Below are 24,597 nucleotides of genomic sequence, written 5' to 3' on the forward strand. Positions count from 1 at the left end.
AAAAGGGGGGATGATGTTTTTGAGGCACTAAATAATGAGATCCCTCAATTATATAATATAATATTCCAGCAACAATTATGTTACATTATAATAACTTAAGTAAAAAATCCAGCAACTGGCTGAGCAGAATAGGAGATCTTGACGTTTTCAGACATGAGAATGTAGTTGGTGTTCCAGAAACATGGCTTGAATACTCAAAAGACTGGGCTGTTGGTTCCAAACGCAAACAACTTAATTAATCAGAACCCAAAATACAAAAATCTGGTACAACATAAAAGAGGGCCAAAACTGTATGTAGCACCCTCCTAGATAGGTGCTAGGTTAAAAGTATTGTTATGCTCCATCTGCTTATCAGGGGAGCCTGATCTATTAGTTTGCCTGTTACATGTGTCCAGGTGTGAGTCACTTGGTCTGAGGGAGTGTCCCCACTGTATCCAATAGGGGAGCCTGTTGGACAGTGGAGGAAACCTGGCCAGTGGCAAACTGGCTTTTGTGGCAGTCCTGGTGGGAGGGCACCACTGCAGTGCATCCTGGGATTGACCATAAAAGCTGAGGGCACATGTGACAGGGCATCTTTGGCGGGAGTCCCAGGAGGAGGGTGACCGCTTTCTTTCCTCCTGCAGCCTGAGGAAAGTGGTCACAGGCAGTCGACCTGGTGAGCCAGGTGTGGAGCTGAGCCTTGAGGGTCCTGGAAAGCTGACGGTGGAGCTGCAAATGGGAAAAACAGCGTCCGTGAGTACCAGGGAGCTTTCCAAGGGGTCTGCCCAGGAAGAGGGACCACTCCAGTGAAGTCAGAGGACAGAAGGTCAGCTCACACAGTTAGCAAGAGTAAAGGGGGTGCCAAGTAGAACCCTGAAGAGTAAAGGGGGTGCCAAATGGGGCCCTGAAAATTAATCTACTACATAGTTCGCCTTTCAAATACTTCACTTCAGTGGCAAGGTGAAGCAGCGGCCTTGCCGCACTCAATTTAGCTAGAGGTCCTCCAGTTGTGCATAGTTCATAAAGTTGGAGTATCCCACTCATCCCTTCTCCCATTCCGAGTTCTAAAATAAAACAACAAAAAGAACCAAATCCCCCGGACTGTTTTCTGACTGAGCCAAACACTTAAAAGTACAAAGGATCTATAAATTGTTGCTATGGGTAACCCAGGGGAATCCCCTTCAAGCAGCTCCCAAGGGAGTAGTGCTACATGTATAAAAAACATAAACCTGTATATAGACTATTATGGAAGATCCTTTATTAATACAATCTCAAAATATACCAATACTAGTAAGCCGTACAAGATATTGACCAACCCCCCAAAATAACGTTAAAGGTTAAACCTGGATCACGCCAAAAAAGACATTTTTTGCATACTATTTATGCATATTATAGTAGTCCAATTTCAAAAACTAAAGACAAACATCCATAAATTGTAAATATTAGTACCGGAAAGGAGTATAGGTGATATTTTGTGCTGGTTGACTGTAGCAATGATCTCAAATATTTAATTAAAGCAAGGGACCACGCTGGACCAGTCCAGAAGGTTACCGATAGTCGTTCGGAGGTTCCGTGGGTAAGCGGTGATGCTGATCTCCATTAGGTTTGGACTGCTTACCTTACCAATACGATGGAGCTGTGGTTTCAGAAGAACCAATGCTTGAATGAGAAGGAAGGAGCATCCACTGTCCAAAATAATTCAACTCTTGGGGGGGGGGATGATAATAATTTATTGAAAAGCGTGAGAATGTACAGATTGAGTCAACGCATTTCAGGGGAACTGCTGTCACCATGACCTCTTTCATTGAAGCTTCTGTTGAAGCTTAGGGGACAACATACAAAACTGCTACAGGAAGTCAACCAGCAGTGACACCCCCTCTTCCTCTCTCCTAGACTAAGCCAAATAGAACTTTGAAGTCTTTAGTGAGCTCTGATTTCCTTCTAAAGTGTTTCTTCCATGATAAAGATCAGAGGAGCGCTCAGCCTCGTGTTTTCTGAGGGATATATCAAGGTGGGCTTCTTCCCAGTGTGAGATCTCTGATGTACGGCAAAATATGATCCATATAGAAGACATTTCCCTTACTCAGGACACCAATACACCTAGGGGTTGGTGTGGGTTTTTCGATGTTGAGTAAGATAAGACTTTTGGGAAAAACATTTCCCACACTCAGGGCAGGAAAACGGCTTCTCCCCTGTGTGAGCTCTTTGATGTGTAGCAAGGTCGGATTTCCTACGAAAACCTTTCCCGCACTCAAGGCAAGAATACGGTTTCTCCCCCGTGTGGGATCTTTGATGTTTAACAAGGTCTGATTTCTGCTTATAACATTTCCCGCACTCGAGGCAGGCATACGGCTTCTCCCCCGTGTGAGTTCTTTCATGTATAACCAGGTCTAATTTCCGCGGAAAGCATTTCTCGCACATAGGGCAGGAAAATGGCTTCTCACCTGTGTGCAATATCTGATGCCTGGCAAAGTTGGCCTTCTGTGAAAAAGATTTGCCACAGTCAGGGCAGGAAAATGGTTTCTCCCCCGTGTGAGATCTCTGATGCACAACAAGGTTTGATTTTCGCGGGAAACATTTCCCGCAATCGGGGCAGGAATACGGCTTCTCACCCCGGTGCAACCTCTGATGGCTAGAAAGATGAGCCCTCTGTGTGAAACATTTTCCACACTCAGGGCAGGAGTACGGCTTCTCCCCAGTGTGAGTTCTGTGATGTATAAGAAGGTCTGATTTCCATATAAAACATTTGTCGCACTCAGGGCAGGAATATGGCTTCTCACCCATGTGCAGTTTCATGTGTGCTGAAAGATAGGACTTCTGAGAAAAACGTTTCCCGCACTCAGAGCAGGAAAATGGCTTATCCCCTGTGTGGGATTTGTAATGTACAACAAGTTCTGATTTACAAAGAAAACCTTTCCCGCACTCGGAACAGAAGTGAAGCTTCTCACCCTCATGGAAGCTCCGATATATAGAAAGAATTAGATCAGGGCTAAAACTTTCCCCACATTCGGGACAGGAAAATTTCTTCTGCTCCTGAATTTTGGCCGCATCCTCCACAGTACGAGCTTGATTAGATTCAGAGGGATTGGCTGGTCTATCCTTACTGTCAGCTCCATCATCCATAGTTGAGCTCATTGTCTTTTCTCCTGCACATTCTTGTGCGATGTCCTCATCTTCCATTTTACAACCTGGAGATAAAGTGAGACGATCCTTTGAGGGTTTCTCCATGGCGTGTCCTGGAAAAATATAAAAAACATCATCAATAGATCTGAGAGGGTTAGTTCACTTACATCAAGATTCCATCTGGATCAGGTAGATATGAGAGAGCAGATGTTCTCTGTGGATGTCCCAACCAGCTGGGACTCTTCCCCTCTTCAGTCAAAGGGCCTTTGGTCCTCCTCCCAGATCACTTCTATATTTACACAGCCTTGTCAGAAGAGCAGGAACCAATGGGGACTGGGAGGTCCATGCTCTTTACACAACCCCAAGCCTGGGCACTGGGTCATGTGATCTCTGATAAACAAGAGGGTCAACGTTCAGACTTGTAGACCCTTTACCATAGAAAGTGTCACCATAGACTCTTCCCTTCTTCAGTCAAAGGGCCTTTGGTCCTCCTCCCAGATCAGTCAAAGGGCCTTTGGTCCTCCTCCCAGATCACGTCTACATTTACACAGCCTTGTATGAAGAGCAGGAACCAATGGGGACTGGGAGGTCCATGCTCTTTACACAACCACAAGCCTAGGTACTGGGTCATATGATCTCTGAATAAAAAAAAAAAAAAAAAAAAAGAACGTCAATGATAAGTTGAGGGTACATGAAAGGAAGGAAATGAGGAGGAGCTAATTTTTTCATAGTATGGATGAGAACAAAAAAGAAAAAAGGGGGACACGAGTCCATCTAGTTCAACCAATATTTTGAGCAAGTAAAACCAGCTATGGTACACTTGTCACAGCCGGAATACCTGGGGCCACCACTAAAGGGAGTCTTCACCCACACCTAGCTGACTGGCCACATACAGGCAAATACAAAGCTTACATGCAATCTGGTGCACTACGAGGGTTGTGGAACGGTCTGGCTATCAGTACACACTTCTTGGATTCCTCAAGCTATCCTACAAGCTAGAATCCTGGCGTTATCCACCTTGTTCAGAACTGGCTTTATGCGTATCATGCCCCTCAGTTTGAAATATGGATGTAGGATGGACTCTAAGCCTTGGCCAATCAACTTCGGGTTGGTGTCCCCTCCTCAGCCCTGAGGATGGTCCTGCCTTCTGAAGTGGCCAAGGGTCAAATTGGCCGTGAATGGTTCTGATGGATGGGTCGAGAGAATTTTCAACACCAGGGCATGATTTCGACCGCAGCTAAGTCTAAACACCTAATGGCTGTCACAAGCAGGCTCCATACAACAGTTTGGGGATCTCCGAAGGATTCTGTACACCCAACTCATGTTTTAGATCTATGCGTATCCAAAAATGTGTACTGTGAGAAGGAATTGGTGGAGAGTTTGGAGTCTTCCTTGTGTATAGGCCTTGTGGACAAATTGGCTGGAGACTACGATTCTAGATTCCGTTGCTTGGCTTATGAGATATAGTTTTGTGCTTTTATCTAGGGTAAGAACTCTTCTTTGTCTGGCCCTTTTCATTCCTCAATGTGTCAAACCCCCCCCCATGGTGATTTCCAATTTTCGGTCCGCCACACTTTTTCTTATATAATTTAATTTTTTTTTCTCTTTCTTTTTCCATTGGTTTATTTGCTCCTGATCTGCTCCCCTTTCTCATAATATATATATATGTGATCTGTATATTATTGTGTAGATAAAGCTACAAGTATATTTTACATAAATTTTGTGCTTTGATTATCTATGGGATGTTTATTTGTTTATTACAAGGTGTGTTCATTTTTTTGAAAAGTCTATCACACATCCGGATCCTGAGGAAGCCCAGACCGTGGGCGAAACACGCTGATCCACCGTACTGTAGGATGTGCTGTGTTAGGTGATACACCTTTTATATGTTGTATTAGGGCTGAACGATAGTCGATATGATATCGACTATCGTTCTGCGGGCGTGGGCGATATTCATATCGCCGAAGACACGATATTTAGCATTAGGCAAGGGGCATGGCCGAAAGACGTGCGGGACGGACGCGGCTTGTGAGAGCTCCGATACCGCCGTACAGAATCCTCAGCAATCCTCCTAAATCTCCCCTATTCAGGGAGAAAAAACAGGTAGGGGAGACCCATCGAGGCACCAGAGAGCAATACAGCCCGGTATTGCGGAGGAAAGACTCCGTTCTGAGGAGCGCAGAGTTGAGGCCTACACAGGCACAGAAGCCGCGGCCTTGCCTAGATCGGAGCGCGATCGCGCGCTCGTGGTTCCCGGTAAGGCCTACTTACTCCGCACTCATTCGGGACTTGCCTCCATCCCCCGGGTGCCCCCAAAGCCCTAATATAACCTCCTAATCTTCACAAAAAGGACCCCAGTGTACTCATATCCCTCAGCAAGCTGTGCCGATCGCCATCTTGGCTGCACAGGGGGACACAGATCCACAGCAGACTGCAACTCTCTCACCTTGTTCAGCAATCCCCCCTTGCATAGAACTCTTAGCAGCCGCTCTACAGCATTAGGCATGGAGAAGTCGGGACTCGGGGGAATTCTTCTACCTCCTACCACCACTGTGAGTCCCGACTCTGCCTAATTCACACTGTCAGTGTCTTCTGCATTCCACCCAGTTAAATATCGCGATATATATCGTTGAAAAACGAATATCGCAATGTACTTTTTTTTCCCCAATATCGTGCAGCCCTATGTTGTATTATCTTGTTTTCAATAAAAAAAAATTGTATTTTTTAGGATTTGTTTTTTTTCTTTTTTACATTTTTTCGGCACATTAAAATCCCCACCCTCCTCGTCTCCAGGGTTTCCTCCAATCAGACTTGGTTTATTTTTAGATGTACTCAATTTTCAGGGGATTGTGCCGGTATTTTGCTAATGGATATTTCATCTCCACCCAATTCCCGTTTGGCTGGAGACTACCTTGGAGGCCTCAGTGAGGTGACGGTTTATTTGTCCTGATCTATATCTACAAGGATGTGAGAAGGTCATTGGCATCTGGGTGTCAATTCTGGTCTACGGGCCTTGAAAACCCTTTTTACAATAGAACAAGTGACCACAGGCCTAGGGATCTGGTGATATGCAGCACTGGAGGGAGCTGGGATCAGTATTATCTTCTGAAAAGCTAATTTATGTTACTTCTTACTAGGGATGAGCTGTGGGTTCAACCATGAGTTGTTTGCGGTTGACCGAATGGGTGGACTAAATAGCCAGTTGGCACATCTGCCGAACTTTTGACTGCCAAATAACATGTTCACACTTGTCAATTACTAGTACATTGGCTGCCATGTATCTCGAAGTTACTAGTACATTGGCTGCCATGTATCTGTGCAGCCGCCTGCATCCTAGCAACCAGTGAAGCTTTGTGGCAGCATGCATCCTAGCAACCAACAATGCTGTGCACCACTGGTTGCTAGGGCTCTGTGTCTGGTGTCCCTTTGTGCTTTCCACTTGTTGTAGGGCACAGGTGATCACACAGTACCTCTGGTTGCTAGGAAGCAGGCGGTGACACACAACCTAATACTGCCAGCTGAACCCCGGGACGGATATCAGTACAGGGAGGGGACCATTATATGCCTATTATCGGCTGATATCCCTCAGCTCCCGCCCTACTCTGGACCAATCGGTGTGCAGTAACAGAGCAGAGATAAGAGAAGAATATATTATGGGTCACCTGTGCTGATCTCTGTAGGAGAGGACTTCATCATAATGTTCTTGTAGAGACCCTTGTGTCCTTGAGAAAGCTCTCCCGTCATACCATACTCATCATCCTCGTCTGTATACTCTTCTTTAACAACAATGTTATAATCCACGAGGCTTCCACTCTATATAATAGAAAAACATTGATTGTAACAAACATTCTTCTGTATAAATCAGAACTACCAATAATTGTTCCTCATCTACCTGATGATGGTGAGGGATGGTGTGACCTTCCTGTGTGGAATCCCGGGAACACAGAGGACGGGGACATCTCTCTGGTGGGTTCCTGTAGCTGGATGACTCCACCATGGTGTCCTGGTGAAAATCTTTGTGTTCTTTTGGAGACTCCGACTCCTCCGTCATCCCATCTTCTTCATCCTCCTCCTCGGTTACCTCTTCTTTAACCTCAACTTTAGAATCTCTCAGGTTCCCACTCTGAACATACAATAAAAATGACATCAATTGTAACAATGCAGATCCCGACACACACACAATGATACAGTCACCATCCAGACACATCCCTTGTCTGTTACTGGATAATGTCCCAGAATTCCCAGCACCGCTCACCTCTCCTGTCAGCAGCTCCATCATCTTCTTGGTGACTTCTAGAATCTTCTCCATGTTGTGTCTCTCAGGTTTTAGGGAGTCACATGGAGGCACTGTGATGGTCATATGATCACCTGACTTCAGAAGAGGAAATCTCTGTATTGGAGAACCAATAGGAATATCATGTTAGAATCCCAGAATCCTCCTCACCTCTCCGGTCAGGTCTGTGTTATATTAATAGAGATAAGAGTGATGTCATGTGACCTCCCAGAATCCTCCTCACCTCCCCGGTCAGGTCTGTGTTTTATTAATAGAGATAAGAGTGATGCCATGTGACCTCCCAGAATCCTCCTCACCTCTCCGGTCAGCAGGTAGATGATCTCCAGGGTGAGGTTTAGTATCCTCTCAGTCATGTGACTCCGGTCCTCCTCCATCCTCATTGGTCTTTCTATCTATACAGGTATCCTGTAGACCAATAATTGATGAGAGAATTATCTGGACGGCACTGGTTGTACAATATTAGGATGGGGGTGTATGGGGAATAATATGAGGGACATTCAGTTTAGTGTTTCCTATGTTTTTTGGGGTCCAGGAGCCTCTTGCTCTTTAGCCTTTATGTCTTAAATAAAAACAAAATCCTCCATGTCGGGATGGACATGACGGGGGTTACCGGGTGTAAATTTAAAACATTCCTAACTTACTGAGACAGAAAAGAAAGACACTCGTATCAAATAATAACTCAGAGGCCACACCCATTACATCACCCCATCTATATAAACCACAATGCCAAATCTCAAATAGAAGTATTTTGTGTAAAGAAGGTCAATTCTTATCTCGCTTTATACCTGTACCACCGAACATGGCTCTGATGTAGACCAAACGCCATAAAAAGTCTTCTTCGGAAACCGACTCTTCCCTGAGTGTCCATCTCCTGGTCCCCCCATGGTGGTTTTTCCAGCTGAACTTTATGTCAGTGCCGTGTCCTCGTTGACATGTCCCCTAGTCATGAGGGGGGTCACAGGAGGAACCACAGAGCTCTATGGAGGACCAGGAGATAGGCACTCCTCGGTCGTGTTGGTTTCTGGAGAAGACTTCAGCCGGCATCAAAGTTCCATTCAGACAGAAGAAGCCCTCTTTTGGGGGTTATGGGAAATGTTTCTCCCAAACTGGATATTGGGCTAAACCTGGAGGTAAATAAGAGAACTAGAACATTCGCTAAGTGGAACAGTTGGTTTGATAAAAAAAGTTGTCAGTGCCTCCACCCAGGACGGGGCCTCGGCGAACAAAGGGGATCCCCTTCTTGGGAAATCAACCAGTAAACTAATCAAAGTAATTGGAAGCGGATGATCTACTGCAACCAGCATATAACATTAACCATAACTACATACATGTACACCAGTATAGAAATATACCAGTCCATACACCCAATGTACAAACAGGTATTGTTAGCTTGAGCCCGATAGGAGTCCTGGTGGAATTGTGCACATATACGCGGGTATATATAGTTATTGACAAATTAATGAATGTTGCAGAAAAGTTCAGTTGCAGGATCCCCTGAGGATGATCATGATGTGGCGACCGTCTTGGGAGTTCGAAGACCTGAAGACAAGATCTGTGATGATGGGGAGATCCTACAGTCATTGACCAACCAGCTTGGAATGCAGCTTCTCACCAGCAAAACTGGAACTCAGAGTCAGCCTATCTACTCTGCACTTCACAGAAGCCTTCTGTGTTTACAAGGGACAGCTTTGCTAAGTGGCTCTTAAATCTAACAAATCCCAGTTTGCACTCATGAGAGAGAGAGACGGGGAGAGAGAGAGAGAGACGGGGAGAGAGAGAGAGAGAGAGACGGGGAGAGAGAGAGAGAGAGAGAGAGAGACGGGGAGAGAGAGAGAGAGGGGGAGGGACGGGAGAGGGAGAGAGAGAGAGAGAGAACTACGTCCCTAGAAGGCGCACCACCTGCACAGAGAGGTACTAAAGCTGGGCGAGGTAGGAAAGGGAGATGACAGGAAGCTCGGGGGGGGGGGGGGGGGGCGCATCACTGAACTCTGTATTATGCATACCCTGAGCCCTGCACTTTGTACGTAGTGCGCATTGCAAACCCTGCATTCTGTACATAGTGCACCCCTGAACTCTGCACCATGTACACAGATGCCTGAACTCTGTAAACAGACCCCGGAACTCTGCACTCTGTATGTATAATGCACTCCCTAACCGTGTACTCTGTACACAGCGCAACTCTGAACACTGCACTCTGTATACAGCGCACCCCTGAACTCTGCACCATGTACACAGCACACACCTGAACTCTGCACCATGTACACAGCACACACCTGAACTCTGCACCATGTACACAGCACACACCTGAACTCTGCACCATGTACACAGCACACACCTGAACTCTGCACCATGTACACAGCACACACCTGAACTCTGCACCATGTACACAGCGCACACCTGAACTCTGCACCATGTACACAGCGCACACCTGAACTCTGCAAACAGACCCCTCAACTCTGTACACAGCTCACCTTTGAACTCTGAACTCTGTACACAGTGCACCCCTAAACTCAGCACACAATGCACCCCTGAACTCTGTATGTATAATGCACTCCAGAACTGTGCACTCTGTATACAACGCAACCCTGAACCCTGCACTGTGTACACAACACAACCCTGAACCCTGCACTCTGTACACAGCGCACCCCTGAACTCTGCACTCTGTACACAGCGCTCCCCTGAACCCTGCACTTTGTACGTAGTGCACGCCTAAATCCTGCATCTTGCACCTCTGAACTCTATACGTAGCAATTTGATAGCAACCATACTGCGGTTATGGCCCGTAATTAAATTGAGTTGGACACTCTTGCACTAAGGTATTCTCCACCGTTATCCTTTTTGTAAGAATAGCTAGCTGATATGGGTTCTTCTTTTACACGTACCAATAGGAAAGAATAGGGTAAGTCTACCACTGCATCAAGGAGCAGGCTATGCTCTTTAGCAGGAGGAAGAGGACGCTGCTGTGGGTTATATTGCTTCTCTATACTTCGGTTAATCCCACTTTGATCTCAGCAGTACCTCCAATCTATCCCTCTTTTAGGGAGAAATGGCCCTCTCCTACAGAATATTGTGTAAGCCTGGAGGTAAATAAGAGAACCAGAACCTTCACTAAGTGGAATAGTGGGTTTAATAACAAAGTTGGCAATGCCTCCGCCCAAGGACAGGGCCTCCGCCCAAGGACCGGGCCTCCGCCCAAGGACCGGGCCTTCGCCCAAGGCCCGGGCCTTCGCCCAAGGACAGGGCCTTCGCCCAAGGACAGGGCCTTCGCCCAAGGACAGGGCCTTCGCCCAAGGACAGGGCCTTCGCCCAAGGAGCGGGCCTCCGCCCAAGGACCGGGCCTCCACCCAAGGACCGGGCCTCCACCCAAGGACAGGGCCTCCGAGAACAGAGGGGATTCCCTTCCGGGGAAATTAATCAGTAATTTTATCAAAGTAATTGGGAGCAAAAGAACTACTGCTCTCAGCATATAACATTAACCATAAGTATATAAATGTACAACAGTATAAAAATAATACAAGATTTATATAAGAAAAGATTAATAACAGGACATACATCCAATGTACAAACAGGTATTATCAGCAAAGGGCCCGATAGGATTCCTGATGGAATTGTGACCATATACCCGGGTATATATAGTTATGATTAGAGATGCCTCCAGATGAACGATATACCTGGGTAAATATAGGTATTAATAAAGATACCTCCAGATGACTGTTGTAGCAAAGACCACTTGCAGGGACCCCGGAGGATGATCGCGATGCAGCGTCTGACCAGTGGTAATGGGAAGATTCTCCCACCAGCCTGGAAAGCAGCTTCTCACCAGCAGAAACTGTGGTGTAATACTGGAACTCAGAGCCAGACTATCTACTCTGCGTCTTAAGCTGCCTATAGATGCATCGAAATTCTGGACCAATTGAATTTTAATCCATGTTTGGGCACTGTGGTTGTACAGAAGTCCATCTACCGATAGAGTTGTATGGAAGTTCAAATACCGATAGACATCTATACAACCACACTGCTGGAAAATTTCCTACCACTCAGTGCTGCAGGCTATAGCCTGTGGTGCTGATCTGTGCATTCTGACAGCAGGGAAGTCTCCCCCCTACAATGACACAGCGAGGAACCTGTGAATGGGGGAATTGGGTCAGTTTTCTTCGTTCAACCTGCAGGTTGAACTAAAAAATGGACTCATCTATGGCCAGCTTTAGTCTGGTAGCTTCTAATCTGCCATATAACTAGACCTCTATCTATTTGGCTTAACCTGGCTCTAGCTTATCCTGGTTATTGAGCCCTAAAACTAGATATAGAATCCCAGACCAGAAGGGAAAGGGTTACCTAGAATAATAGGAGCTGCATATAGATTCTATAGCAATAAACAGGTTCACCTACTATGATGACCACTACACACGCACACAGAGTCACAAACCGAACTATCTGGTATAGTGCATGTGAGATAACAAGAACAGAATTGTCACACATAACACTTGCCTATTAATCCCTGCTTCTGGTCTGAATTACTAACAGCTCCTTCTTAGAACACGGGATCCCAAAACCTCTTCCAATTTCCTTCCTCTGGGGTTTCTAATCCAACCACACAGAGACAGGAAGTGATGTACATATTTAACTCTGTAATAAGAGCACCAGTATTCACATATACAAACAGTAGAGGGCAGCAGATCCCTACAGAAGAAAGAATTTACCTTTACAGGGAAAACGTTAATTTTGGGTTTGACATTCCCGTGACAATGTGGTCAGTTACACCCACTTATGTCTTATTTCACCATTACTTTTCTTTTATACCGGTGTTTTCACTTCATTACGGAAAATCATCTGAAACCTGTAAGTTATATAGTATACATCAATCTGCCATAACATTACAACCACTGACAGGTAAAGTGAATTCCATTGATTATCTGGTTACAATGGCATCTGAAAGCGGGTGGGATATATTAGGCAGCAGCAAACATGTTGTCCCCAAAGTTGAAGTGTTAAAAACAGAAGAAATGGGCAAGTGTTAAGATTTGAGTGACTTTGACAAGGACTGAATTGTAATGTGTAGACGACTGGGTCAGAGCAACTCCAGAACTGCAGCTCTTATGGGATGTTCCCGGTCTGCAGTGGTCAGAACCGACCAAAAGTGGTCCAAGGAAGAAGAACCAGCCAACCAACGACATGGTCATGGATGGCCAGGGCTCATTGATGGAGGCGGGGGGACGGAAGGCTCATTGACGGAGGCGGGGGGGAGGAAGGCTCATTGATGGAGGAAGGGGGAAGGAAGGCTCATTGACGGAGGTGGGGGGGAAGGAAGGCTCATTGACGGAGGTGGGGGGGAAGGAAGGCTCATTGACGGAGGCGGGGGGAAGGAAGGCTCATTGACGGAGGCGGGGGGAAGGAAGGCTCATTGACGGAGGCGGGGGGAAGGAAGGCTCATTGACGGAGGCGGGGGGAAGGAAGGCTCATTGACGGAGGCGGGGGGAAGGAAGGCTCATTGACGGAGGCGGGGGGAAGGAAGGCTCATTGACGGAGGCGGGGGGAAGGAAGGCTCATTGACGGAGGCGGGGGGAGGGAAGGACCGACCAAAAGTGGTCCAAGGAAGAAGAACCAACCAACCAACGACATGGTCATGGATGGCCAGGGCTCATTGATGGAGGCGGGGGGACGGAAGGCTAATTGACGGAGACGGGGAGGGAAGGCTCAATGACGGAGGCGGGGGCAGGAAAGCTCAATGACGGAGGCGGGGGCAGGAAGGCTCAATGACGGAGGCGGGGGCAGGAAGGCTCAATGACGGAGGCGGGGGCAGGAAGGCTCAATGACGGAGGCGGGGGCAGGAAGGCTCAATGACGGAGGCGGGGGCAGGAAGGCTCAATGACGGAGGTGTGGGCAGGAAGGCTCAATGACGGAGGCGGGGGAGGGAAAGCTCAATGATGGAGGCGAGGGAGGGAAAGCTCAATGACAGAGAGGGGGGAGGGAAAGCTCAATGACAGAGAAGGGGGAGGGAAAGATCAATGACAGAGGCGGGGAGGGAAAGCTCAATGATGGAGGCAAGGGAGGGAAAGCTCAATGACAGAGAAGGGGGAGGGAAAGATGAATGACAGAGGCGGGGAGGGAAAGCTCAATGACAGAGAAGGGGGAGGGAAAGATGAATGACAGAGGCGGGGGAGGGAAAGATCAATGACAAAGGCGGGGGAGGGAAAGCTCAATGACAGAGGCGGGGGAGGGAAAGCTCAATGACAGAGGCGGGGGAGGGAAAGCTCAATGACAGAGGCGGGGGAGGGAAAGCTCAATGACAGAGGCGGGGGAGGGAAAGCTCAATGACAGAGGCGGGGGAGGGAAAGCTCAATGACAGAGGCGGGGGAGGGAAAGCTCAATGACAGAGGCGGGGGAGAGAAAGCTCAATGACAGAGGCGGGGGAGAGAAAGCTCAATGACAGAGGCGGGGGAGAGAAAGCTCAATGACAGAGGCAGGGGAGGGGAGGCTCATTGATGGAGGTGGGGAAGGGAAGGCTCATTGATAGAGGCGGAGAAGGGAAGGCTCATTGATGGAGGTAAGGCTCACTGATGGAAGTGGGAAGGGATGGCTCATTGATGGAGGTGGTGAGGGTAAAGTTAGGGTTTGATGGAGGGGGTGAAGGGTCATTGATGGAGGTGGGGGTGGGAAGGCTCATCAATGGAGGTGGTGAGGGTGAAGGGTCATCGATGGAGGAGGTGGGGGTGAAGGGTCATTGACTGAGGTGGGGGGGGGGCTCATTGATGGAGGTGGGGGGAGGGAAGGCTCATTGATGGAGGTGGGGGGAGGGAAGGCTCATTGATGGATGTGGGGGGGAGGGAAGGCTCATTGATGGATGTGGGGGGGAGGGAAGGCTCATTGATGGAGGTGGGGGGGGGGTGAAGGGTCATTGATGGAGGAGGTGGGGGTGAAGGGTCATTGATGGAGGATGTGGGAGTGAAGGGTCATTGACCGAGGAGGGGGGAAGGCTCATTGATGGAGGTGGGGGGGGGGGGTAAAGGGTCATTGATGGAGGAGATGGGGCGAAGGGTCATCAGTGGAGGAGGTGGGGATGAAGGCTCATTGATTGGTGGAGGTGGGAAGGCTGGACCATGTAGTCTGATCCAACAGAAGAGCTACTAGAGCTCAAATTGCTAAAAAAGTGAATGCTGGTTCTGATAGAAAGGTGTCCGAACACACAGAGCATCGCGGTTTGTTGTACTTGGGGCTGTGAAGCCACAGACCGGTCACGGTGCCATTCTGACCCGTGTCCCCAGCCAAAAGCACCTACAATGGACATGTGAGCATCAGAACTGGACCAGAGAACATTGAAAGAAGTTGAGCTAGTCTGATGAATTCAAAAATGGTTTGAGGAACACAACAACAAGTTTGAGTTGTTGACTTGGCCCCCAAATTCTCCAGATCTCAATCCAATCGAGCATCTGTGAGATGTGCTGGAAAAATAAGTCTGATTCATGAAGGCCCTGCCTGCATGTGATCTGCTAGTGACAGCTTGGTGCCAGATACCACAGAACACCTTCAGAGGTCTCGTAGAATCCACGCCTTGACAGGTCGGGGCTATTTTGGCAGAAAAAGGGGGGACTTACTCAATATTAGGTAGGTGGTCATAATGTTAAGGCTGATCAGTATAACAGTTCGGCAGGTAAATAGTATATTTATTTGTGTGTACATCAGACTGAAAATAGGGACATATAAGGAACCCGAGGGAAGTTACCGAGCATATTACCTCACAATAATGGCCATGGACAACATCTATGACAAAATAATATCTTATTACCTCCTCTGCTGCCAGTTCCAACAATGTCTTCCCTCCTATTCCTCCCACATGGAACTTCCTTTGTGTTCTGTACATCACTTCCTGTTTGTACCTGACATCACTTCCTGTAAAATCTCCATAGAGACTTTCTGTCTCCATAAAATTGCAGCTCACCACCTTGTGGAGCTCAGAGGAACTGCGACCCTGAGAAACGCCTCGTAGTGTGAACGCGGCCTTGTGCCGTGTGTGTATGTACTGTATATCTTTATAGATGGGGTCATCTCCACTCCCACCAATAGATATACGAATATATTCCACAAGCTATAAGGTTTGCAGGGCTTTCCCGCTAAACGATATGTAGCACTGCCCCCTAGAGGATTGCTGGATATAACACTTTCTGGATTCCAGTGAGTTACCCGTAGCAACTGGTTGCAGAAACGTATCATTTTAAGTCCTTGACTCAGTCAATAATCTGTCCAGGGGATGTCGTTTTGTAGTTTTATTTAGAACTTGGATGGGAGAAGGGATGAGTGAGATACTCCAACTAATAACTATTCACAGTGTTGAGGACAACTGACTTTAGGATGTGGCAAGGCCACTGACGTGAAGATATTTTTGGTGTTCCTGCTTGCAATTCTCTTCAGGGTTCTTTGGGAGAGCCCCTTGACCTAGTACTCGATGGTTGGCTTCGGCTGACCATAAAGGAAAGGGATCTGCCAGGCCATCTACCTAGGTGGTGGACCATGTGGTACCCTTTGTCCCTGTAAGGAGCCTTGCACCCCGGGGGATTGGGGAGAGGTCCTACTACTTTGGGGGGTGGACAAAGCACACCGTTAAGTGCACTTTTTAGCGTGTGTTTCACATACCCTGTGTGACTGACCCCGTATTCAAGAAGGTATAAACTTCGATATCAGGACAATATCCCCGCGGACAATATCCTCCCGGGACAATATCCCCCCGGAAAACATCCCTCTGGACATAGGGTTAGGGTTGGGGTTAGAGGGGGGATATTTTCCGGGGGGATATTGTCCAGGGAGGATATTGTCCGCGGGGATATTGTCCAGGGGGGATATTGTCCAGGGGGGATATTGTCCGGGGGGATGTTGTCCAGGGGGGATATTGTCCAGGGGGGATATTGTCCAGGGAGGATATTGTCCAGGGGGGATATTGTCCAGGGGGGATATTGTCCGGGGGATGTTGTCCAGGGGGGATATTGTCCAGGGAGGATATTGTCCAGGGGGGATATTGTCCAGGGAGGATATTGTCCAGGGGGGATATTGTCCAGGGGGGATATTGTCCGGGGGGATGTTGTCCAGGGGGGATATTGTCCGGGGGGATGTTGTCCAGGGGGGATATTGTCCGGGGGGGATATTGTCCTAGAATCCTAAACTTCTTTTGCCTCGAAAAGCTGATGTTGTCTCGTTTTTAAGGGTAGCTACAGCTATAGTCACTGGCCTCGTGTTGCAGAGCTTGGGAAGCTGCTTCTTGGAGGAGGTACCCAGTCGTGGTATCACCTTCCGGGTGCTGGAGGCCAAAAGGGAGATGGCTTCCCTTGCAGCTAATTTCTGGACTCCCCTGGAGGTAAGACAGGAGGAGTCGGAAACAAAGTAGCACAGGCCGCCTGCAGAGTTGCTAGCAGGAGGACTCAGGGATACTGCTAATGTGTTGAGCAGAGGCTGCAGGCAGATGGTTCCTGTATGGTGTAACAGGTCTGAAGGATCACGGTGTCAGAAGGATAGTCTGTACAAGTCAGGATCAGGAGCCAAGTGGGTAACCGAGCAGACAAAGTCAGGTGGGAAGCCGAGGTCAAACACAAGAGGATATCCCTAAGACAAGCCGGGATCGAGGACTGGAGCAGGCATGAGACAGGTTAGGAACAAGCCGGGTCGTAACTAATGCCTCGTAAACACGCAACGATTATCGGCCGACCGATCGTCCGTCTTTTGTCCAGTGTTGTTTTGTTGGTTGGAATGTGCCTAGACTGCACACGAATTTTCTCGGCCAACAAAAATCTACTTCAGAAGTGATGTCATGTGCTGGTTTACTTTCCGTGTGTTTTTTCTTCTCTGAGCATGCCCAGTCTTGCTCATCAGATTTTTGTCTGCCGAAATCTGTACTGACTGACGAACAATCGGCCGTTCTGTTGACGGCCAACAAAAATTTTATAGCCTGCACACCAGATTTTTTTCGGCCGAAAAGTCGCAGTCGGTTGTCGGAAGCATCGTACTAACAAGCCGAAAATCGGCCGATCGGACGTTGGCCGAAAATTCCTGGCCAATAATCGATGCGTGTGTACGAGGCATTAGGATCACAGGAGCAAGGAATCACAGGAACACAGGTAACAAGCTGAAGATGAATCAGCAACTTCAACCACTGACAGACCTCCTTATAAAGGCCCAGGTGAAGTGCTGGTGGAGCTGCTGGGTACTAAAGTCCTTCTCCTATTGTTGGTACCCTGACAGATGCTGGGTCCTAGAGTCCTGCACCCCTGTCTACACTGCCCCCACTGTATACACTGCCCCCCCCCCCTGTATACCCTTTATACACACTGCACCCCTATATAAACTGTCCCACCTTATCTACACACTGCACCCCTGTATACACTGTCCCACCCTCTGTACACACTGCCCCTCTCTACACACTGCCCCTCTGTATACACTGTCCCACCCTCTGTACACACTGCCCCTCTGTATACACTGCCCCTCTGTATACACTGCTCCACCCTCTCTACACACTGCACCCCTGTATACACTTTCCCACCCTCTCTACACACTGCCCCCCTGTATACACTGCCCCCCGGTATACACTGCCCCACCCTCTCTACACACTGGACCCTGTACACATTGTTCCACCTTTTCTGTACACTGTCCCACCCTCTCTACACACTGCCTCTCTGTACACACTGCCCTCCCTGTATACACTGTTCCACCCTCTCTACACACTGCCCCTCTGTATACACAGCCCCCCCCCCGTGCACACTGTCCCACCCTCTCTACACACTGCCCCCCTGTACACATTGTTCCACCCTTTCTATACACTTTCCCACCCTCTCTACACACTGCCCCCCTGTATACACAGCCCCCCCCCGTGCACACTGTCCCACACTCTCTACACACTGCCCCCCTGTATACACAGCCCCCCCGTGCACACTGTCCCACACTCTCTACACACTGCCCCCACTGTATACACAGCCCCCCCCCCCCGTGCACACTGTCCCACACTCTCTACACACTGCCCCTCTGTATACACAGCCCCCCCGTGCACACTGTCCCACACTCTCTACACACTGCCCCTCTGTATACACTGCCCCACCCTCTCTACACACTGCCCCTCTGTATACACTGTCCCACCCTCTCTACACACTGCCCCTCTGTATACACTGTCCCACCCTCTCTACACACTGCCCCTCTGTATACACTGTCCCCCTGTGTACACTGTCCCACCCTCTCTACACACTGCCCCTCTGTATACACTGCCCCACCCTCTCTACACACTGCCCCTCTGTACACACTGCACCCCTGTATACACTGTTCCACCCTCTCTACACACTGCCCCTCTGTATACACTGTTCCACCCTCTCTACACACTGCCCCTCTGTATACACTGTAACACCCTTTCTTCACACTGCACCCCTGTATACACCGCCCATCTGTACACACTGCCCCACCCTCTCTACACACTGCCCCTCTGTATACACTGCCCCCCTATGTACACTGTCCCACCCTCTCTACACACTGCCCCTCTGTACACACTGTCCCACCCTCTCTACACACTGCCCCTCTGTATACACTGCCCCCCTATGTACACTGTCCCACCCTCTCTACACACTGCCCCTCTGTACACACTGTCCCACCCTCTCTACACATTGCCCCTCTGTACACACTGTCCCACCCTCTCTACACACTGCCCCTCTGTATACACTGCCCCCCTGTATACACTGTCCCACCCTCTCTACACACTGTTCCCCTGTATACTGTGACCCTCTTTTCCCCTGTACACACTACTCCCACTCTTTTTTAGCCTATCTCCCTCCCTGTACACACTGCCCCTCTGTCATAAATGCTTCTACAAGCCTATCAGTGGCTTGTATACATGTATGTCTGTATACAGTGGATGGAAAGGAGGGCACAGTATGGCGAGCAGGAGGGCACAGTACAGGATGGATCAGAACGGCAGTTCAGTTGCAGTAATCTGCTGTACACTGTGCGCATCATGACTGTGTGTAATGGAATCAGATGGGGGAGGAGGAGCTCTCAGTGCTGTGCGCCGTGCAGGGATAGAAGACCGCCGACACAGCATTAGGAGTGATGGAAAGAACAATTCATCATACAAATCGGATGGAAGACTTTTATTAATCAACTTAAAAAGAATATCAAGAATTCATTTTCATACTAAAAATAATCGTTAAAATGTTAGATTTTTTTTTCAAGTAAATATAAAACATACATCTAAAAATGTCCTATTTTCCACTTGAAGCCAGCAGGTGGCACTCTGCACACAAATTAAACTGATATCAACCGCACTGAAATGGTCAGTCCAGTCATTTAATCTGATCTCCCCTTCTCTTCATCCACAAGCAATATCTAACTCCTCTCCCACCATGACGTCAGACTACACTGCTAGAGAGACCCAACCAGCAGTGACACCCCCTCCTTCTCTCTCCTAGAGAGACCCAACCATCAGTGACACCTCCTCCTTCTCTCTCCTAGAGAGACCCAACCAGCAGTGACACCCCCTCCTTCTCTCTCCTAGAGGGACCCAACCAGCAGTGACACCCCCTCCTTCTCTCTCCTAGAGAGACCCAACCAGCAGTGATACCCACTCCTTCTCTCTCCCAGAGAGACCCAACCAGCAGTGACACCCCCTCCTTCTCTCTCCTAGAGGGACCCAACCAGCAGTGACACCTCCTCCTTCTCTCTCCTAGAGGGACCCAACCAGCAGTGACACCCCTTCCTCCTTCTCTCTCCTAGAGGGACCCAACCAGCAGTGACACCTCCTCCTTCTCTCTCTGAGAGGGACCAAACCAGCAGTGACACCTCCTCCTTCTCTCTCCTAGAGGGACCCAACCAGCAGTGACACCTCCTCCTTCTCTCTCCTAGAGGGACCCAACCAGCAGTGACACCTCCTCCTTCTCTCTCCTAGAGGGACCCAACAAGCAGTGACACCCCTCCTTCTCTCTCCTAGAGGGACCCAACCAGCAGTGACACCTCCTCCTTCTCTCTCCTAGAGGGACCCAACCAACAATGGGACCCCCTCCTTCTCTCTCCTAGAGGGACCCAACCATCAGTGACACCCCCTCCTCCTCTCTCCTAGATGGACCCAACCAGCAGTGACACCCCCCTCCTTCTCTCTCCTAGAGGGACCCAACCAGCAGTGACACCCCCTCCTTCTCTCTCCTAGAGGGACCCAACCAGCAGTGACACCCCCTCCTTCTCTCTCCTAGAGGGACCCAACCACCAGTGACACCTCCTCCTTCTCTCTCCTAGAGGGACCCAACCAGCAGTGACACCTCCTCCTTCTCTCTCTGAGAGGGACCCAACCAGCAGTGACACCTCCTCCTTCTCTCTCCTAGAGGGACCCAACCAGCAGTGACACCTCCTCCTTCTCTCTCCTAGAGGGACCCAACCAGCAGTGACACCTCCTCCTTCTCTCTCTGAGAGGGACCCAACCAGCAGTGACACCCCCTCCTTCTCTCTCCTAGAGGGACCCAACCACCAGTGACACCTCCTCCTTCTCTCTCCTAGATGGACCCAACCAGCAGTGACACCCCCTCCTTCTCTCTCCTAGAGGGACCCAACCAGCAGTGACACCCCCTCCTTCTCTCTCCTAGAGGGACCCAACCACCAGTGACACCTCCTCCTTCTCTCTCCTAGATGGACCCAACCAGCAGTGACACCCCTCCTTCTTTCTTCTAGAGGGACCCAACCAGCAGTAACACCCCATTCTACTCTCTCCGAGAGGGACCTGACCAGCAGTGACACCCCCTCCTTCTCTCTCCTAGAGGGACCCAACCAGCAGTGACACCCCCTCCTTCTCTCACCTAGAGGGACCCAACCAGCAGTGACACCCCCTCCTTCTCTCTCCTAGATGGACCCAACCAGCAGTGACACCCCCTCCTTCTCTCTCCTAGAGGGACCCAACCAGCAGTGACACCCATCCTTCTCTCTTCTAGAGGGACCCAACCAGCAGTGACACCTCCTCCTTCTCTCTCCTAGAGGGACCCAACCAGCAGTGACACCTCCTCCTTCTCTCTCCTAGAGGGACCCAACCAGCAGTGACACCCCCTCCTTCTCTCTCCTAGAGGGACCCAACCAGCAGTGACACCCCCTCCTTCTCTCTCCTAGCAGAGTTAGTCAGACAGAACTTTGAAGTCTTTAGTGATCTCTGATTTCCTTATAAAGTGTTTCTTCCATGATAAAGATCAGAGGAGCGCTCAGCCACGTGTTTTCTGAGGTGTATATCAAGGTGTGCTTCTTCCCAGTGTGAGATCTATGATGTATGGTGCAATATGATCTATATAGAAGACATTTTCCGCACTCAAGACACTAATTCACCACGAGGGTGGTGTGCGTTCTCAAATGTCTGTAAAGATGGGACTTCTGTGGAAAACATTTCCTGCACTCAGGGCAGGAATATGGTTTCACCCCCGTGTGAGATCTTTGATGTATAACAAGGTGTGAACCCAGTCTAAAACATTTCCCGCACTCAGGGCATGGATACGGCTTCTCCCCAGTGTGAGATCTGTAATGTATACCCAGTTTTGATTTACAAAGAAAGTCTTTTCCACACTCAGAACAGGAATACGGCTTCTCACCAGTGTGTAATCTTTGATGTCTGGAAAGATGGGCCTTCTGTGAAAAACATCTCCCGCACTCAGTACAGGAATACGGCTTCTCCCCTGTGTGACATCTGTAATGTATTTTGAGGTCTGATTTACGCAGAAAACCTTTCCCGCACTCAGAACAGGAATGAAGCTTCTCCCCTGCGTGATATCTCTGACATACAGAAAGAATTAGCTCAGAGCTAAAACATTTCCCACATTCAGGACAGGAACATTTGTCCTTCCCCTGAATTCCGGAACCATCCCCCACAGTACGAGGTTGCGTAGAGTCAGAGGGATTCCATGGTCTATCCACACTGTGAAGTCCACCATCCATAGTTGAGCTCATTGTCTTTTCTCCTCCACAATCTCCTGTGATGTCCTCATCTTCCATTCTACAACCTGGAGATAAAGTGAGACGATCCTTTGAGGGTTTCTCCATGGCGTGTCCTGGAAAAATATAAAATCATTGTCAATAGATCTGAGAGGGTTAGTTCACTTCCATCAAGATTCCATCTGGATCAGGTAGATATGAGTGAGCAGATATTCTCTGTGGATGTTCCATATTTAGTTGATATCACTCAGCTCCTGTCTCAATCTGGACCAATCAGTGAGCAGTAACAGAGCAGAGATAAGAGAAGAATATATTATGGGTCACCTGTGCTGATCTCTGTAGGAGTGTCCTCCTCTATGAATGTCCTCGTCATTCCACCCTCCTCTGTATATTGCTGATCATCCCTCACATACGTCTCTTCTACTTCATCCTCAGCTTTCATCTTCATCAGATCTTCACCCTAAACCAACAGAATGGCAGAAAATAACATCTGTAACATAGAAGTATTTATGATGTGAGATCACATAGAAAATATCATCTTGTAGAGTCCACACATCGTCTCCACATGTCAGAGTGTTCAATCACTTTATGTTCCCAACCCTCAACTCCACCCACCTGATGATGGTGAGGGATGGTGTGACCTTCCTGTGTGGAATCCCGGGAATACAGAGGACGGGGACATCTCTCTGGTGGGTTCCTGGTATTAGGTGACTCCATCATAATGTCCTTGTAGAGATCTTTGTGTCCATCAGAATGTTCCTTCATCACCTCATACTCCTCATCCTCCTCTTCATACTCTTCTTTAACAACAATATTATAATCCCAGAGGTTTCCATTCTGAGCATATAAAAGGACATTTAAGGTAACATACATGCTTGTGTATCAATAAAAACTACTAGTGATTGTTCCTCATCTACCTGATGATGGTGGGGGATGGTGTGACCTTCCTGTGTGGGATCCCGGGAATACAGAGGACGGGGACATCTCTCTGGTGGGTTCCCATTACTGGATCCATCTGTAGGAAACACACACACTGACTGAATACATTGTTTCTATGTGTTTATCAGATGATGGGGGATCTAGGTGGAGCCTCCGTACTGCTCTCTCCTTTACAATAAAGTCTCCTCTTACCCGGTGATGTGAGGGGCGGCTGATTCTCCATCATGACGTCCTTGTAGAGATCTTTGTGTCCTTCTAAATACTCCCACTCCTCCATGGAGAAATAGACAGTGACATCCTGACACCTTATAGGAACCTGACACACACAATGATACAGTCACCATCCAGACACATCCCTTGTCTGTTACTGGATAATGTCCCAGAATTCCCAGCACCGCTCACCTCTCCTGTCAGCAGATCCATCATCTTCTTGGTAACTTCTAGAATCTTCTCCATGTTGTGTCTCTCAGGTTTTAGGGAGTCACATGGAGGCACTGTGATGGTCATATGATCACCTGACTTCAGAAGAGGAAATCTCTGTATTGGAGAACCAATAGGAATATCATGTTAGAATCCCAGAATCCTCCTCACCTCTCCGGTCAGGTCTGTGTATTATTAATAGAGATAAGAGTGATGTCATGTGACCTCCCAGAATCCTCCTCACCTCTCCGGTCAGGTCTGTGTTTTATTAATAGAGATAAGAGTGATGTCATGTGACCTCCCAGAATCCTCCTCACCTCTCCGGTCAGCAGGTAGATGATCTCCAGGGTGAAGTTTAGTATCTTCTCAGTCATGTGACTCTGGGTCTCCTCCATCCTCATTAGTCATGTGATCTATACAGGTTTCCTGTAGACCGAAAATTTATAACAGAGAATGATCTGGACTGTACTGGTTGTACAATATTAGGATGGGGGAATAATACGAGTGACATTCAGTATACGGTTTCCTGTGTTTTTAGGCTTCTGGGAGTCTCTCACCCTTTGACCTTTATGTCTACATAAAACCCTAATCTCCGCACATCTCCAAAATGGAGAAAATGTTTTCTGGCCCTGTAAGTGGGGAAATGTTCTCACTCTGAATGGGTTATTCTACGTTTCCACACTAAATATGTGTGTTTTATCACCTGCTGGAGATAAAAGACGTCACATTGACTATGGAGGAAGAGGACAGAAATGACGGGGGTTACTAAGCACACAAAGCATTCCTCTCAACTTAGTGAAATGGAAATGAAAGACGAGATGAAAAAGAAAGCTATTTTTAGCAACAAATATTAACTTAGAGGTTAGAAGGTCAGTTCTTAGTACAGTCCAGGACTTTTGAGCTACTCAGAGTGTCAGAAGTCAGTT

At 48.5% G+C, this 24,597-nt stretch overlaps 6 protein-coding genes and 1 pseudogene across 7 annotated transcripts in view; all 7 read right to left on the reverse strand.

The window, feature by feature from the left end:
- Nucleotides 1-22,767, reverse strand: part of LOC309562637 (uncharacterized protein) — a 41,694-nt gene extending 18,927 nt beyond the window's left edge. The window contains 2 exon segments of the mRNA XM_082266893.1: nt 2,101-3,215; nt 22,637-22,767. Coding sequence (XP_082123019.1) covers nt 2,101-3,215; nt 22,637-22,760 — 1,239 coding nt within the window. The 5' untranslated portion in view covers nt 22,761-22,767.
- LOC309564447 (uncharacterized protein) overlaps nt 1-24,597 on the reverse strand; it is a 714,240-nt gene that overhangs the window by 434,055 nt on the left and 255,588 nt on the right.
- Nucleotides 1-24,597, reverse strand: part of LOC309563950 (uncharacterized protein) — a gene marked incomplete at its 3' end in the record, with an annotated part of 302,349 nt that overhangs the window by 254,877 nt on the left and 22,875 nt on the right. The gene's annotated exons all lie outside the window — the stretch shown is intronic.
- Nucleotides 1-24,597, reverse strand: part of LOC309563951 (uncharacterized protein) — a gene marked incomplete at its 3' end in the record, with an annotated part of 261,782 nt that overhangs the window by 227,263 nt on the left and 9,922 nt on the right. The window lies entirely within an intron of this gene.
- The window catches only part of LOC309563953 (uncharacterized protein), a gene marked incomplete at its 3' end in the record, with an annotated part of 229,314 nt that overhangs the window by 195,292 nt on the left and 9,425 nt on the right, over nt 1-24,597 (reverse strand). The window lies entirely within an intron of this gene.
- LOC309562813 overlaps nt 21,102-24,597 on the reverse strand; it is a 76,639-nt pseudogene continuing 73,143 nt past the window's right edge. The window contains exon 3 of the transcript XR_014226228.1: nt 21,102-21,606. The product of XR_014226228.1 is annotated as an uncharacterized misc_RNA (transcript). The remainder of the gene's footprint in view (nt 21,607-24,597) is intronic.
- LOC309562877 (uncharacterized protein) lies at nt 21,588-22,420 on the reverse strand (the record flags this gene model as incomplete). The annotated part of the gene is made up of 1 exon (XM_082267196.1): nt 21,588-22,420. One exon carries the CDS (start codon nt 22,418-22,420, stop codon nt 21,704-21,706), a length of 717 nt encoding a protein of 238 aa, XP_082123322.1. The 3' UTR covers nt 21,588-21,703.

The sequence above is a fragment of the Pelophylax lessonae genome, assembly GCF_965119305.1.
Source record: "Pelophylax lessonae genome assembly, chromosome: 9".
NCBI classification, from domain to species: domain Eukaryota; kingdom Metazoa; phylum Chordata; class Amphibia; order Anura; family Ranidae; genus Pelophylax; species Pelophylax lessonae.